The sequence below is a fragment of the Microtus oregoni genome, unplaced genomic scaffold (assembly GCF_018167655.1).
Source record: "Microtus oregoni isolate MIOR12 unplaced genomic scaffold, Mior012 000001F_ref0000356, whole genome shotgun sequence".
In the NCBI taxonomy this organism is placed as follows: Eukaryota; Metazoa; Chordata; class Mammalia; order Rodentia; family Cricetidae; genus Microtus; species Microtus oregoni.
The window spans coordinates 89986263-90003102 of record NW_024543060.1 but is presented as its reverse complement, the minus strand read 5'-3'; the positions used below and the strand labels follow the sequence as shown (position 1 = coordinate 90003102).

General features: G+C 41.2%; 1 protein-coding gene across 4 annotated transcripts in view; it reads left to right on the top strand.

Annotated features, from left to right (window-relative positions):
* Window positions 1-15670, top strand: part of Nup37 (nucleoporin 37) — a 33457-nt gene extending 17787 nt beyond the window's left edge. For 3 of the 4 annotated variants that reach the window (XM_041663564.1, XM_041663546.1, XM_041663555.1), the window contains exons 6-10: window positions 6929-7019; window positions 11796-11977; window positions 12321-12371; window positions 14411-14504; window positions 15423-15670. In XM_041663564.1, the coding sequence (XP_041519498.1) occupies window positions 6929-7019; window positions 11796-11977; window positions 12321-12371; window positions 14411-14504; window positions 15423-15536 (532 nt within the window). In that variant the 3' untranslated portion in view covers window positions 15537-15670. The remainder of the gene's footprint in view (window positions 1-6928; window positions 7020-11795; window positions 11978-12320; window positions 12372-14410; window positions 14505-15422) is intronic. The other variant, XM_041663573.1, reaches the window with a different exon arrangement.
* Window positions 15671-16840: the final 1170 nt, after the last annotated feature.

The window sequence follows — 16840 nt, the reverse complement described above, 5'->3', positions numbered from 1 at the left end:
TTCAAGGCCAGCCTGGTCTACAAGAGCTAGTTCCAGGACAGCTAGGACTGTTAGAGAAACCCTGTCTTGAAAAACAAAAAACAAAACAAAAAAATGCCCTTGATGGAAGTAGCAGGGGAAAACTGAGCCTTCTGAAGATAGGCCAATGTAACATTTCTTTAGAGTAATCATTACTGAAGACCTCATAGGAAATGCCTAATAATTCCCAACATAGAGCAAAATCAGGATTGTTCATTGTTATGCTATGACTAGAGGTTTCAGGGAATAAATACACTACAGACTGGATCACATTTGCATACCTTTATTAATTCAGTGAATGAATTAATGCTAATGAAAAATAAAATAGAAACATAGGCAGTTCTCATTTTTAATCTTTTAATTCTCATTCTGTGACTAGCAATCCATTTCTTTCATCATTAATGTTGCATGCATACTAAAGTTATTGATGCTGCTTGCTTAGTACACGTCAGTATTATAAAAAGGTAAAAATCAATTCTAATGTTAATTTCAGAGTGTATTTGAAAATGACATATATTGACATACCCTTTGAAAAATCCTTGCTTCAAATTATCGTACTATTTAGTTGTCTCTACTTTTTTTCTTAAATTAGAATTTATTTACTTATGCATGAGCTCAAATATACCAGGGGATGTGTGTAGAGGTCAGAGGACAACGTACAGAAGTATTTTCTCCTTCCACCATGGGAATCTCAGGAGTTGAATTTGGGTCATCAGGCTGGTGGCGTCTCAAGAGTCCAGGTCTCATTTCCTAGTGTTTCAGAGAGGACAATCTGCATTCAAACCACAGGTCTGCCCTGGGGACTCCCTTTGTAGACCAGGCTGGTTACCTCTACTTCTAAGGCTTTACATAGCTGCCAAACTTTTCTATAGTCCAAGCTATTAACTAACAAAAGTTGTAAAGATTTAAATCCTAGATTTGGGCTTTTAATTATTAGAGTCCCACCTCTGTAGCACAATTAATAAAAACTCAGGGAGTGAAATTGGGGTTCAACCTGAAGGTCAGAAAAGCAAAACAGGGCACTGACTCTTACCTCAGCCTCAGTCTGAAATGGCGATCCTGCCTCCAGGAATCTCAGGATGAGACTGTCTGAGGGCTGTGTTCTCCTGTCTATAATCCTCTAGGACTGGGATTAAAGGAATGCCCCACTGGGATTTAAAGGCAAGCACTGCCTGGTTCTTATGGCAGCCAGTGTGGCTACTGGGATTAAAGGTGTGTGTTAACCATTACCTAGTCATAAGGCTAACCAGTGGGGTTGTTTTACTCTCTGATCTTCAGGCAAGTTTTATTTATTAAAATACAAAGGAAATGTCACTACACACCTCTGAACTTTGTTAACAAACACTAAAGTCTTTTGTCTCACCATCACTTTCTCTGATCGTCTAACCTGAGTTGCTTGATAATTCATAATTAAGAAGGAAAATCTTCATTCTGCTATCACAACAAGTTGAACAAAATATATTTCCTGTCAACACGGGCAGTCCCATTCTTGCACACAAGGACAGATAAAGTCCCTTTCGTCCTTACGACTGTATCTCTGCCTGTTACTTTTGTTCTTTTCTATGTAATTACTCAGAACACCAATACATGTGATCTAGTGGTGTTTTTGTAGAAATCCTGCGGTTTGTATTTTGGCTTTAATGGGTACAGATGCGTCACCTAATGTCATGCATCCCTTCTTTTGTCTGTTGTTTGAAAACATGTTCTTCTGTGACACACTTTCTAGCAGACAGTGAGCTGCCAACTGAAACAGAGTAAACAAATAAAAGAACAGTGTGTTATGCATGAGATTCCTCCGAGTTCTCAGACTACCCACCACCAGTTGTCAGTTGAAAAGGTCCTTGGAAATGCTATGGTATCTCGTGCCAACACACAATTTGTGGGGTCTTTTAATTAGTTACATGACAATTATATTTTCATACCATATGGTAAGGAAATTTTACATTCCATTAAAAAGCTCTCAGACTAAAATAAGGCAGTGGTTTTACTAGAAAAACTAGAGTAAGTATAATTCATAAACTTGGCACAGGAAGTTTTGATTCCTTCATGTTATGGTTAAATCTAACTTCTATTTACAGGATGGCATTGGAATGGGAAGTTCTTTGTTCTAGTTCACTTTGGGTGAAGACTGCTGTTGTCTTTCTCTTTAAAGTTGGTGCTCTATCATCCACTCTCCAGTGCCTTTGGTTCATTGGAGATTGGCTTCCTGATTGAGACCTTAAACCCTTTACCTCTGATATTTAATTGCAAGCATTTGCATTTATGTACCTGTCCACTTCGTATAGCTTTCGGCTGTTTGGCCCCAGTAATTTAACGTGGCGACATTTACACCATATCTTTATAAACTGTCTGTTTCTTTCTGTGAGTTTGGCTATGTGTACTGAGAATGCTTGTTTTCCCTTTGAGGTGCGAGAGATCCGACCCAAGCCTTAGACATGGTAGACAAGTGCTCTGCCTGCTCCCTGACTAAAGCTTTTCTCGTTCTCTAGTGTGCCAGCTTTTTTGAAAAACATTATGAATACTTGTTGAACTCAAATAAATTTGGATTTTCAGATTTCAATGTCTTCTTATGGGAAGCCCTCCTGTCTGGTATGGGCTATACCAGTGAGTTTTAGAAAAGCAGAAAGCTGGGAAACTATCTTAAAATCATGCCTGCCACTCATTTTAATATCCAACACATGTATGAAGATTGATTTGATAGCAGAGCAAAGCCCTTTGTCTTAGGTTATTAATCCATTGATTGCCAAGTTGCTTCTGGCCATGGTGCTCTATCACTGCAACAGAAACCCTGACCAAGACAGCAGAGGCACAATCTGCAGCAGATCCCTGCTGACAGGTCTTCCTATCCCCCCCCCCCGAAATCTTGTCTGTCTCTCTCTTGTTGTTTCATGAGCAACTACCGTAATAAAATATCTACAGTGTAAACAGCATGGTTTTAAAAAGTTTATAATTCATCAATATTTGATGGTTTTTTTGTTTGTTTGGTGCTTGCTTGTCTCACACACCTAATTTAGATTTTTTAATATTGATTCATTGCCATCAAGTTCATTTCATTGAAATAGTTCTTTTATTTTCATGTGCTGTCAGTTTACATAATTAAACTAATAAGATTTTAAATCACATGCAAACAGTGCTTTGCTGGGCAGAGCACTTACGGTCCATCTTGGCGAGCATACTGCAGTTAGGCATTAGAAGACATTCGGAAACAGCTTTCTCTTGGACTGCTCGGCCTGCTTTCTTACACAATTCAGAATAGCTGGGCTCACCCACATCAGTCATTAATCAAGGAAACATCCCACGGACTTGCCTATAGTCAATCTGGGTGGAGGTGTCTCCCCAACTGAGGCTTCTCTTCCCGGATAACTCTAACTTGTGTCAAATTGACAAACAACAAAGAAAAACAAAACAAAAACAAGGATAAAGACGTCTTAAAATTTGTCCAAATGTATCCATGCATAGATGAGGGAAATGACATCAAATACAGGAAAGAACAATAATTTAAGAACTCGATCTTAGGGCCTAGAGAGATGACTGAATGGTTAAGGGTTCATCATGACTTTGTAGAGGGTTAGTTCTGGTGGAGAACAGCTTTGTAGAGGATGTTCTGGTGGAGAACAGCTTTGGTTCTTAGCGCCCAGGACGCTCCAAACCACCTACAACTCTAGCTTTAGAGAAATCTGATGCTTGTAGCTTCTACAGGCACCACACACACTATTTACAATAAAAACTCATAACCTTAGAAATGAAACCAGTCTTACGAAAGAAGATCATCTGGAAAACTGCAGCTTTTGACATTCAGACCAGTGATGTTTTTATTAGTACATAAGATGAGAGTTTTACCTTTTTACGGTGGTGATTATAGCCGTGAGTGAGGAAGGACAAAGCCGTGTCGCTCACCCGGAAAGCTGTTTGGCAAATGTCTGTCTTGTCAAAGTTAAACCCATTTGTCAACTTGATCCACCAGTGCCATGCGTAGGTATGTACTGAGCAAACAGTAGGGACTGTGGGAATGGCTGTGTGCTGCAGAGGGGCTGGGGGTGGACGTGGAGGGGAGAGTACAGTCTGAATGTCTGTGGCAGTGTGTGTGTGGCTGTGTGCTGCAGAGGGGCTGGGGGGGGGGACGTGGAGGTCTGTGAGAGTACAGTCTGAACGTCTGTGGCAGTGTGTGTGGCTGTGTGCTGCAGAGGGGCTGGGGGTGCACGTGGAGGGGAGAGTACAGTCTGAACGTCTGTGGCAGTGTGTGTGTGGCTGTGTGCTGCAGAGGGGCTGGGGGTGGACGTGGAGGGGAGAGTACAGTCTGAACTGAACGTCTGTGGCAGTGTGTGTGTGGCTGTGTGCTGCAGAGGGGCTGGGGAGTACAGTCTGAACGTCTGTGGCAGTGTGTGTGTGGCTGTGTGCTGCAGAGGGGCTGGAAAGTACAGTCTGAACGTCTGTGGCAGTGTGTGTGTGGCTGTGTGCTGAACGGGGAACTCTGAAATGAGTGGGGAGATAGAACAGCGTTCTCACAGGACCTGGCAGCTGTAAACGAACCAGAACAAAAGTGCACACTGTGGCGTTGTCTTTATGCTACTGAAAAGTAAGCTACCTCATTAGAAGTCATAATGGTGACTTTCTTCCTTGTCCGGGAGTGAGGAAACAGCTAGAAAAGAGTGTTGTGGGGGGTGTGGGGGTGTTTGGGGTGCTCTAGACTGAGCTGCTGCTCTCTGAGTGTATTCTGTTCTGTGTGCTTCAGATTGATCGATCGTTTGTGTCTGTGATATACTTCACACAAGAAATGCAGCATGATCAGATGGACTTAATATATTCGGTAAAGATAGAAAATGAGTTGAGCTCCACAAAAGAATCTCAGAGGCTTAATTACGGAATCTATCAAAAAGGGAAATAAGACATAACAACTTAAATTGTACCATCTGCAGCTAATTTAGTTAGGATAACTTATTTTAGTCCAATTTGTTGTATTTTGCATACTTAGTACTGAGATTATGCAACATTTGGGAATTATTGAATCAGTGTATAATTACAAACCATAAATCATTGTATCGTAGTCCTCTGAAATATAATCCATATGACCCTCCTCATGCTTGAACTAGCTCCCCTTTTTTTAAAGGATCATCGGGTTCTGATCAGGATAAAATACTGCTGAAATTAGACTAAAATTTGGCTCATTAGACCACAATATACTTAGTTAATTGACTTATTTTCATAGCTGCCTCTGTATTCTTCACCTCTTTTGTCTTCTTTATTTGAAGAGGGGGGAACCATGAAAATATTTTGGCATGTATTTGCTCAATTTATATAATAGCCAACAAAAATCAAATTCATTTTAAAATAAAATCAAAAGAATGATGTTTTAGCCCACCCCCAATGAGACTCATTGAGTTGAGAAGACAAATTTCTGCTATTCCAATAGTGATAAAATATTTGCTAGCCAAATACTTCATTATGGAAATGGTAACAGAGGAGAATGATTTAGTTGCCTTAATGTCCAATCTCATCCTAGGTATTGAAGGACAAGAGTTTAAACTCTTGGTGATTTGCTTCTTCAGTTAAACCAGAGCTGTCTGCTTCATATAGTTAAAAGAAATGAAAAGTATCTTTTGGTAAAAGAAAAGATATGCTTCTAATATTTAATCAAGTAGGTGATCCTGAAACATGTGTGTGCTAGCCTGTATGTTACTACGGCATTTCAATTTGACGTCCTATACTTTTCACAAGTAAACTTTCCCTACTTTACATTCCTCAATTTTTACAGGCTCCTCCAGAGTCCTAAAGCAAGTAGGAACTATAAAACCTACACAAAACGGGGGAGAACTCCTAATCTTGATTATCAGTTTTGATGAGGGTTGCTGAGGGCAGAGCCAGGGCCTCATGTGCTCATCACACTCCACTGAGCTGCACCCTTAGCTGTGAATGTACTCACTAAGACCAGAACGCTGGAGGCACTTTGCCACCCCGATCCTCGGGTTTCTGTCTCCTGCCATGCTAATCCACTCTGCACAGTGGAACAGTGACTGGGTGAGAATTGTGAGCAAGCCAAAGAGCATCGTCCAGGGGAGAGTGCCCTGCCTGAGATTGCTGAGACCTGGGGTGTGGTGGTGCACACCTTTAATCCCAGCACTTGGGAGGCAGAGGCAGGCGGATCTGTGAGTTTGAGGCCAGCCTGGTCTACAGAGCGAGTTCCAGGGCAGCCAGGGCTACACAGCTATAAGCTATAAGCTTATAAGCTATAAGCTGCTGAGAAGAAGAGCCTTATTTTTGAGTAGGCTGGTGCTTATTGATGGACGGTAGAAAGAACCGAGCGCCTGTTTCTTTAACCTGTCTTTAATCTGGTAACTGTTAAGCATGTCCAGCTTTGGGGAGAAAACATTAGAAAAATCGGCCAGACCAAAATGCTGTGAGATGAGACATGCCCAAAGGTGGAAGGAATAAGCGTCATGGAAAATGACTATGCGCTAAATTCCTATCACTTCATATTTACTTCATTATTTTGAAAATGGAAAGGCTTGTGTATAGAGATTGCGTGCGTGCGTGCGTGCGTGCGTGTGTGTGTGTGTAAGCACCACTGATAGGAATAATTATTAATTGAAATGACTTAAGTAGGCATGCAACCAGATTAATGGCCTCGAAACTTTGATTTTGCTTGTAGTGGACACATAAATAATTAATGTTATTATGTTAGATTAATTAGAAAATATATGTCTTTGTTTCCATAATTGAGCATGGTGAAACTTAAATTCTTTATGTCAGCTTGACATTGTTCAACAATAGTATTTTCATTTTCTCAAAGATGTTTATCAAATATAAGTGTACATAATAATCTGTAGGTGATGGCTTTGATGACATTTGTCAAAGTTTCACTTTTTTGGTAGTGATGTATCAAGAATATTTAACCTCAAACTCTTTTTATTAGGATTTGGAACTTGGAAGGAAAGCAGACGGCTCATTTTCTTCTTCATTCTCCTGGAATGAGTGTATGCTGGCACCCTGAGGAAGCTTTTAAGGTTATTATCTGTAACTCAGCTTTCCCTTACCAAACATGCAGGTATAATGCCTATACTTGTAAAGGAGACCCAGTGACTTCCCACCTCAAACACAAAGAGCACAAGTGCATTTGAGTGAGTACAGAAGTCGACACTTTGTTTCTCTCACGTTGCCTTAGCAACCATCCTTCGTATATGCAGAATGTGCTTTTCCTGGCCTGTGGAGGCTGCAGCCTGGAGACCCAGGCTCAGTCCAGTTAGCAGTGTGCAGCTCACAAACACAGAACATCAGATGTTACATACAGACAAGTGTGTCAGTGGCATAAGGCTCATCTGTTCTGTATTAGTGACATCCCGTTCCTGTTCAAATTTAAAAAAAAAAAATGAAATGAAATCTATGCCCTGCCCATGCTGCAGCATGCATGGACAGCCCGTGTATGGCGTTTCTGTTGAACTTGTACATACTGGGTTTCATGGTCTAAGTGGATGAGGATGACTGACCAGGTCTCTTCCTCTAGAGGGCACCAGATCTCATTGCAGATGGTTGTGAGCCACCACGTGGTTGCTGGGAATTGAACTTGGGACCTTTGGAAGATGAGGGCTGTTCAAATTAAAGCTTCCTAAGATACTAAAGCTACACTGAGTTTACCCTTAATTCATGGTGAAGACAGGAGCCATTCACCAAGTTTTCTCATCTGCCAGTGTTTTCCATAGACTGTCCATGTTCATCTCAGAATGGATCCTTCAGCATTTCCTGTAGGCACCCTCATTCTTTGGGCACCTGATTCTCCTAGACCTCTAATAGCTTCGTGCCTTTCTCCAGTCCACTACCATGACCTCGATTTCGCACAAAAAGATAGAGTTGATTAAATCTAGCAAATATGCAGTGGTAAAGCTTTTTCTCTTAGCAATTAAATCATTCCAACTTAAATTTTAAGCTGTCTCTGTTGTACCTTTTATTTTTAAATGTTTGGGTATATTTTCTTTTGTTTAGCTTTCTTAAAATTAAAATACAAATCAGTGGATCTCATTATTGCGTATGTATGTTTTTGTTGGTCACTGACCCACTCCCCTTCCACTATCTTCCTGCCCTCTTGCCTGGTCGCCTTCCTGTTGCTTTCCTGTCCCCCGATACCTCCACTGTTCCTCATGTCACATGTATTCTGTTACCCTTCCTTAATACCTTTTCTTCTCCACTTCTCATGACCCCTTTTCAGCTTTGTGTGTGTGTTCATAAACATGTCTACTGATGAGTGCTACGCCTTTCAGAATGGCCAACAAATGGAGTGGCCTAGATGCCCATCAGCAGGTCAGTGAAGGAAATGTGGTATATGTGTTCAGTCATGGACGAGAATGAAGTCACGACAACTGCAGGGCAGTAGATGGAAGTTGAAACCTATACTAAGTAACTAAGTCTGGCTGAGGCTCATGTCTTCTCTCAGATGCGGATCCTAGGATAACTTTTATGTAGGTGTATAAATGCGGCAGGTTTAGGGCGTCGAGGTCAGCCCTCTTGTGACTTTAGTTGTATTTCATCTCTTTCTTAGTCTAACTCCATAATGTCATTGAGTTACCAAGATTTTCTCAAATTACCTGTGGTATTTCCAATACATTAGTGGATTTTTTTTCCTTAAAAAATGCTTAAATGGCCGGGCGGTGGTGGCGCACGCCTTTAATCCCAGCACTCGGGAGGCAGAGGCAGGTGGATCTCTGTGAGTTCGAGACCAGCCTGGTCTACAAGAGCTAGTTCCAGGACAGGCTCCAAAGCCACAGAGAAACCCTGTCTCGAAAAAAAAAAATGCTTAAATGGAGACAGTTTTTACATTGTTGATTGTTTATTTCTTTTTTTTTTTAATTTTATTTATTTATTTATTTATTTATTGGTTTTTTGAGACAGGGTTTCTCTGTGGTTTTGGAGCCTGTCCTGGAACTAGCTCTGTAGACCAGGCTGGTCTCGAACTCAGAGAGATCCGCCTGCCTCTGCCTCCCGAGTGTGATTGTTTATTTCTTGAAACTCATCCCATTAAATAAATAAATGTGTGTGTGTGTGTGCGCGCGCATGTGTTTCCCTTTGTCCTCTGTCACCGTTTCTTACTTTCTGATTGTGAGCTGTTTTCCTCTTTGTGACACACTGAGTGTGAGAGCCGAGGGTCTCCCAGCAGCCCTGCTCTTTCTTCCGTCGCTGTTCCTTCACGTGCGGGAGCATCGTCACCTTTCTGTAGTCCAAATCAAAGGACACTCTCAGGAGAAAGAGGCCTTACAGGGGAGATAAAGTGTGTTCTGTGGACATTAGCTGTGAACGCCATGCCGTATATAGTTGCAACAATCTTTTCTCCCATAGATGATATCCTAATGGCGTGTTTTTGTGAGTCGAAGAAACAACTTTCATGTAATTTTTATAAAATTGGGAGTTATTGTATAAAAGTACATTTGATTACATATTTCATATAGTGATAAAACTAGTCTATTAAACATCTAAGACTAATGGACTCTTAGAAAGAGGGAATATTTAGGTAGTAATATTCTTTATTTAAAAATTCAATATTTGCCGGGCGATGGTGGCGCACGCCTTTAATCCCAGCACTCGGGAGGCAGAGGCAGGCGGATCTCTGAGTTCGAGACCAGCCTGGTCTACAGAGCTAGTTCCAGGACAGGCTCCAAAGCCACAGAGAAACCCTGTCTCGAAAAACTAAAAAAAAAAAAATTCAATATTTACTAGATGCTTTGCAAAACGAGCCTACTCTTTCTGTGCCAGCTTATATGTAGCTTACTAAAAATAGATTTCATGAGCCATTATAATATTTCAAACAAGACGTGGGCAGTCATTAACAGTATGCAACAGTTTTCAAACTCCATACATGAGCTATCAAAATGGGAAAGATGCCATCAGATTGCATAAAGTCTATACTTGGTTCTGAATGGGGAAGCTTAAAGTGAAGATTGACAGTTCACATTAGGGTTGTGTATTAGTTCTTCTTTTCGTTGCTACAACAGAAAAGCCTGGTAAAGTGGGAAAGAAGGGGTTTGAGCTACTGCTCAAGGGGAAGCTCATCATTTTGGGGAGGTCGTGACAGCACAGGGCACCTGGTCACATTGCATCTGCACTTGGGAAGCAGAGCGCGATAATTGCCAGCGGTTTCTTTTAGTGCAGTCCAGGACCCCAGCACCTGTGCTGGATCCTCCCACTTGACCACTTGAACTGGCTGACTCTTGGTGGGTGTTCACTCTGAGGCACGCATGTCTCCTGGGCGATTCTACACCCTGTCAAGTTGACAAGTGATATTAACCGTCACATCTTTTTATAAGCCAACCCTGACATTGAGAAATTGAAAACCGCAGAAATATCAATCTGGAGACGCCCCTGAGTCCTTTTCAAATTATCTCTGCCTTTAAACAACTGAATCTGAGTTGATGGTAGAAGGGGGAAAGGACATCAAAATAAATTTGAGTTTTCCTGCATCGTCACAAGGTAGCCATGTGGAGACATGTCAGGGAACACCCCATCCTACGATTCAAGAGAAAGTCTCAGAACTAGCAGGGAGAGGGGCTCTCCCTCCTATACTTCAGTCTGACTTTGGAAACACTGTTAGTAGCACATGTTCTCTCTGCCACAACAGTGAAGGGTTGTGTGCTAGCTATATAGCTTGGAAAAGAGAAGATTGCATTTTTATAAAACTTGATTTTAGTTTTTTTTTCAATTCTAGCCAACAGAAGTAGGATTATCAACAATACACAAGCTTGGAAGTATCTCCAGCATCATCAGCCTTTTCTGTTTCAGATTCTGCAGACTCTGGAGGGTGCTCCCATCCTCGCCAGGATTAGCTTTTTCCGTTCAATACTTCATAGAGACCTTGATAAGCTTGGGACCTGACTTCGCAGGAGCAAGTTTAGCAGATGGGCATGTGGCTCTTCTGTGGCTTGGCCTTCTTTCCTTCAGTATCTACTTCAGCTTTTGTTGTTTGTTTTGACATTATAGAGGTAGGACATAGGTCGTAAACTTGAGGACACAGTAGTACCTAGCATTGGTCCATCGCACAGTTCCCGCAGTGGCTAGAGTCTTATCCTCACATCTCCATTTCAGAGATGAGAGCCGCCAACCACATAGCAGTCAATCACTTTTAAGCGGAAGAAGCAGCCGTCTTTCTATCCAGTCCCGTCTGTCTTTGACTGTTCCATGCCGTGTTTACATACATACATCTGTAAACACTGTATAAAGATGTGTAACAGAAATCACCTGTCAAAAGATACATAATGGCCCTTTATAACTAGTGTAAATATAGCTTTTCCTAGAGTATTAATCTTGATCCTCCTAGTGACAAAGCTGATGCCCTAAAATTTAACTTTTTTGTTTGGTTTTGCCGATTTCCTCTGGAATGTTTTTGTACTGATACTTTTATATAGGCTCTCTCTCTCTCTCTCTCTCTTTTTTTTTTTTTTTTTTTTTTTTTTTTTTTTTTTTTGGTTTTTCGAGACAGGGTTTCTCTGTGGTTTTGGAGCCTGTCCTGGAACTAGCTCTTGTAGACCAGGCTGGTCTCTAACTCACAGAGATCCGCCTGCCTCTGCCTCCCAAGTGCTGGGATTAAAGGCATGCGCCACCACCGCCCGGCTAGCCTCTCATTTCTTATGCATCTGCCTTCTGTTTGTGATATGTGTGTGTGTGTGTGTGTGTGTGTGTGTGTATGTGTGTGTGTGTGTGTATCTGTGTGTGCATGTTTATTTTTATGACATTGAACCTCTCCTTCTTAGATTTAGCTAATGAGATGACATGGAGTTCCCTTCTTCCTCTGTGTGTTACAGCTGATGGTTGCCGAGAAGAATGGAACAATCCGCTTTTATGATCTAATGGCCCAGCAAGCAATTTTATCTCTTCAATCAGAACAGACACCATTAATGTCAGCACACTGGTGCTTGAAAAACACCTTCAAAGTTGGTGCTGTCGCAGGAAATGATTGGATAATTTGGGACATCACTCGGTCCAGGTAGATATTTAGTATATGTGCTGTTACATTACATAAGTACGTTGTTAAGTGACCTGGTGGGCCATTATACATACAGGCCTGCGTGTAGATTGAAAACAAGTCTCTCCTGTAGAAGGGCAGGAGTTCTGGGAATGTTAGAAAAGAAAAACGCTGACCTTGTGGTGCCCTAGGGTGATTCTAAGTTGTGTCTGTTGGTTTCCATCTATTTCCAATTGAGTGCTTACTTGGAATTTTGTTGCACCTTAAATTTACTGGGCTCCAAAGAAAAAACACCTTTGAAACCTTTAAGTTTGTCTACTTGAGTTTAACACATAATTTCAAAATGCAAACTCTTGTTTTGCAGTTACCCTCAAGAGACGAGACCTGTTCACACGGACCGAGCACATCTGTTTAGGTAATGCTCTCTTTTGTTGGAGTTGTGTGAATTCTTGATTTGGTGGTATGCCACTACCAGAATTCCTCAGCCCTCCCTTTTGCATTAGCGTTTGGGGGTTGGTTTGCTTTGTCTGCTCACTTTACCAGGGTTATCTTGCTTTCCCTACTACGTAGTTGCTTAGTTTTTTGTTTTAAGCAAGTGGGAAATCTACTTTTTCAAACACTTAGAAAATGATCGTTCACAGAGAACATGTAGCCAGTCTTCCAGTACTACCTCAGCGTTGTTCTGTCCTGATAAATACAGTGTACACAGACCCATGTTTGCATAAGAATATCACTGGATTTTAAGCAATATCCTGCCAGCTAGTATGACTCTTTAACGTGCTGAAGTTTAGTTTTGTTTTTTCACTTAAATTAATATGTCTTGCTTTTTGTCATTTTAATCCATTATATAGTCATTAGCAGTCTTAAATAATAGAAAAAGCATATAACCAGACTGAAAACACTGAGACATTTGAAATTTGCTGGAGTTTGTTTGTGTGTTTGTTTGTTTTAAATCAAGTCTGAAATAACCCTAATAAGATCATGGAGACTCTATTATTATTAAAAGTGAAATATATTCATTATAGTCTTACAATTCCATAGATTAGGGGCTGGAGAAATGGCTTAGCAGTTGAGAGTGCAGGCTGCTCTTCCAGAGGATCCAAGTTCAAATCTCATCACCCACATGGTGGCTCACACCTGCCTGTAACTCCAGTTCCAGGACTTCTGAATCCCTCACCCAGACCACATGCAGGCAAAATACCAGTGCACATAAAAATAAATTATATATTTTTTAAAATTCCATTGATTATCAGATAATCCAAATTTCAGAGATATGAGCAAAGGCATGTTTTTAACTCAGTGACTGTGTGTGCTTTGTGAGAACTCTAAAGATGTTAGAGTTCCCCTTCTCCGGAGAGTGAGAGTCACCTGCTCGGTGTGATTGGTGAGGATCACCTGCTCAGTGTGTTAGCAGGTAATGTTCTCATTAAAAACCCAGACATTGCTAGGGAGACTGTGCGGTGGGTAAGGACCCTTACTATGCAGGCATTGAGACTTGAGTTCCAATCTCCACCACCTCCCCAGCATTGGGGAGCGGAGACAGGTAGATCCTCACTCACTGGCCTGCCAACCTATAAGGAATGGTGAGCTTCTGGCTCAGGGAGAGACCCTGCCTGCAGGCAGTAGGAAGGAGACTAGTAGAAGGTATTGGATGTGTTCCTCTGGCTGATACCGTAGTCTGCTGCAGCGTTGCCTGAGATCACGAGAAAATGGAGTGCTTCCACATTTGTGGGGAATGGCTATGGCGTTCTTCACCAAGTACATCTCACCTCCTAGAGCTGGACCCTGTCACAGAGCAGTGCTGAGGTTTAGTTGGTATAGACAAAGGACAGGGGCACTGTTGAACAGTTAATAACGTCTGAGCCAGATATTGATTGTCAAAGAATTGTTTTCCTCTGCCTTCTTCATTACACTGACAGTCATCTATCGTGTCTCCACTAGCATTCGCTGACTTAGAGAAATGGAGAGATTTCCCTTGATACCCTGAAGACTTGAATAGTCTGAGTGGTTGTGCCATCCCAAGTGACCAAAACACAAGTGTATCACAGAATTTAAAAGAAATGACCGCTAATGGGGCTGGAGAGATGACTCAGCAGTTAAGAACACTATTCTTCCAGAGAATCTAGGTTTGATCTCAGCACCCATATGACAGAGCATAGCTGTTTTGATCTTCAGAATGTCCATACATGGCTGATGCCTTGTGTCTCCATCTGTGAAGACTGTGCTAACCTTGCGTAATGGTAGAACGTAGTCCTGAGCTCCAAGTGAGCACTCAGCGAATATCCAGAAAAGGGAGGCATTCGTAGCTAAATAAGCTGGAAGTCTACCTGGAAGCCATATTGACAGATGTAGAGTTATGAAATGACTGCTTTTGCACAGACGGACGTAGCCTTCTTCAGACAAACTTAGTTGACTGCAGGACAATGCTTATGGTTATGCCCTCTTGTTTCTTAGGTGGTCTGCAATCAGCGAAAACTTATTTGCTACCACTGGGTATCCTGGCAAAATGACAAGCCAGTTTCAGATTCACCACTTAGGACACTCTCAGGTACTATCAAAATGTTTCATGGCATTTGTGGGTAGGTGTTTTTTAAAGTGGATATTTGACTTTTCTATCCATAGCTCCCAAGTTTGCAATTAGTAACTAAAGATACTATGTCTGCTCTCTACTTAAATGAAAGGTTTCTTTGAATGTTTTGATCACCAGTAGCAACAGATTATTTTTCCTCAAAATTAATGTAAAAATCATATTTCATCTGTTCTATCTGCATTTTATCTTTCATTTAAGTATAATGATTTTGTTTGCTTGGTTTGTGTAGACTACAGAAATATTTGACTCTGAACTGCACCACTATTCATAGGTGGTGTAGGTTTTCATTCAAGTCAGGAGCAAGTAGATAATTTGTATTTTATCATTATTATACTTCTATTACAAAAATAGTTTCTTACCTTATTTTATGTGTGTGGGTATTTTACCTGCATGTGTGCGCCACATGCATGCCTGGTGCCTGCAAAGGTCAGAAAGGGCGTTGGATCCCTAGCACTGGGGTTGGGGTGATGGAGAACAGCCATGTGGGGCTCGAAAAGGGCCCTCGGCCACTGAGCTATTTCTCCAGTCCCATTTCTAACTTAGAAGAGTAGTTTAGGGGCTGCCAAAGAGCCCACCGCTTTGCAGTTCTCTTTCTCCACGTAATTCTTACAGAGAAGCACCTGTCCTGTCATCTGAACGCCTGCTCACATGTTGCACTATTCAGATCTCTGTTCTGTGATGCTATCTCTGACTCTAGGGGATAGTAGCTTAATAAGTAACGTCCCTTACTATAAATGACAATTATTTCATCAACACTTACCAAGCAGTTATAAATGTAAAATACATTTCTTAAAAGAAAAAAAAATAGAAGAAAGACAGTGGTTTTCCTTTTTTTAAGAATTCACTGTGCTTCTTCAATTCTTCACATATTTCCAGCCCATCCTCACTGGTTCTGTGGCAGTCGGATCTGGTCTTTCCTGGCATAGAACACTCCCACTGTGTGCGGTTGGAGGAGACCACAAGCTCTTGTTTTGGGTGACAGAAATATGATGTTCCTCTGTATTTTTTATCCTATACTTTGTATTTTGGTGTATATTTTGGAGCAATCCTTATTTTTATATCAAATATACTGTAAGTCTAGAAATGCCTCAGTTGTCTTCTTTGATAAATAAAGTGATGAAGACTTCTTGAAACATATGTTCTTGTTGTTCTTTATTGCCTGTCAAATGTGTGTACATACTCTGTAAAATCTTGTAAGAACTGTGTAATGACCTTAAGAGCTCAGCTCCAGAGACGAGAGGACGAGGAACATAGGACAGATTTTGCTAAGGAGCATGAAGCTGTACGTCCCAGCTCTATTTTGAGCCTTGAAGCTGTACGTCCTGGGTCTCCATTTTGCTAAGGAATATGAAGCTGAGCATCCCAGCTATACATTTTGAGGACATACAAGCTTTTCCTAATTGTCAGAAATAAAAACATTGAGAACCCAAAGTTAATCAGCTGGGCCACCATATTTGAAAATTGTTATCTTAAACTTAAGAAGTGTTGTAAAAACATAGTCGTATTTAGGGGTCCAGTTTGGGGACATGAACATGCTGAAGTTGGGATCAAGCATGAGTTGCCAATTGTAAATTAATCCAGAATGTAAAACTTGTCTAATGAAATTATCAAGTATAACTACCATCCATTTATTAAAAGTGCCTATATTGGGAAAAGATAACTTATAGATGTTTAAATACAGTTTTGCCAAAAATAGACAGGAGGTATTAACCTAACAGGGAAGAAAGTGCTGTTTCCAACTGTAAATTATATATTTCTATACAATAAGATATTATCTAGAAATGAGAGGGATTCCTTGATCTTTTAGTTGAAAGAATTAAAGTTCACTGTTGCCCTTGGTTACAGACAGGCCACAGGACGCTTTCCACCTGCTCACCTTTCCTTAGTAAGCCTGCTGTGTGAAATGTGTTTCCATTAGACGAGCACAGAAGCCGTAATCCAAAGAGTGGCCATCAGCTCCAGGCCAGCCTGTGCAGTTAGACCTTGTCATTAGATAGACAGAGATGATAGATGGGTGGACGGATAGATAGGGAAGTCAGACTAAAACGGGGGGAAATGGCCACTGGGAGTTACTAGTCATCGCTCCGGTTCATGATAAATAACTTGGTTCTGATACTGTTTTCCTGGGTTCAGTATTCTTGTTTTTGTTTATAAATCTCTCTGAGAGGGTTTTCCTTCTTCTGAAGTCCAGTTTCCCTCACAAGCATCATGGAAAGAAAAAATCATGCTGATACGTTCTAACTTGTGTTACTCAGCACTGTTGAGCAGTCAGGATCTCTCGAGCCTGCAGGATG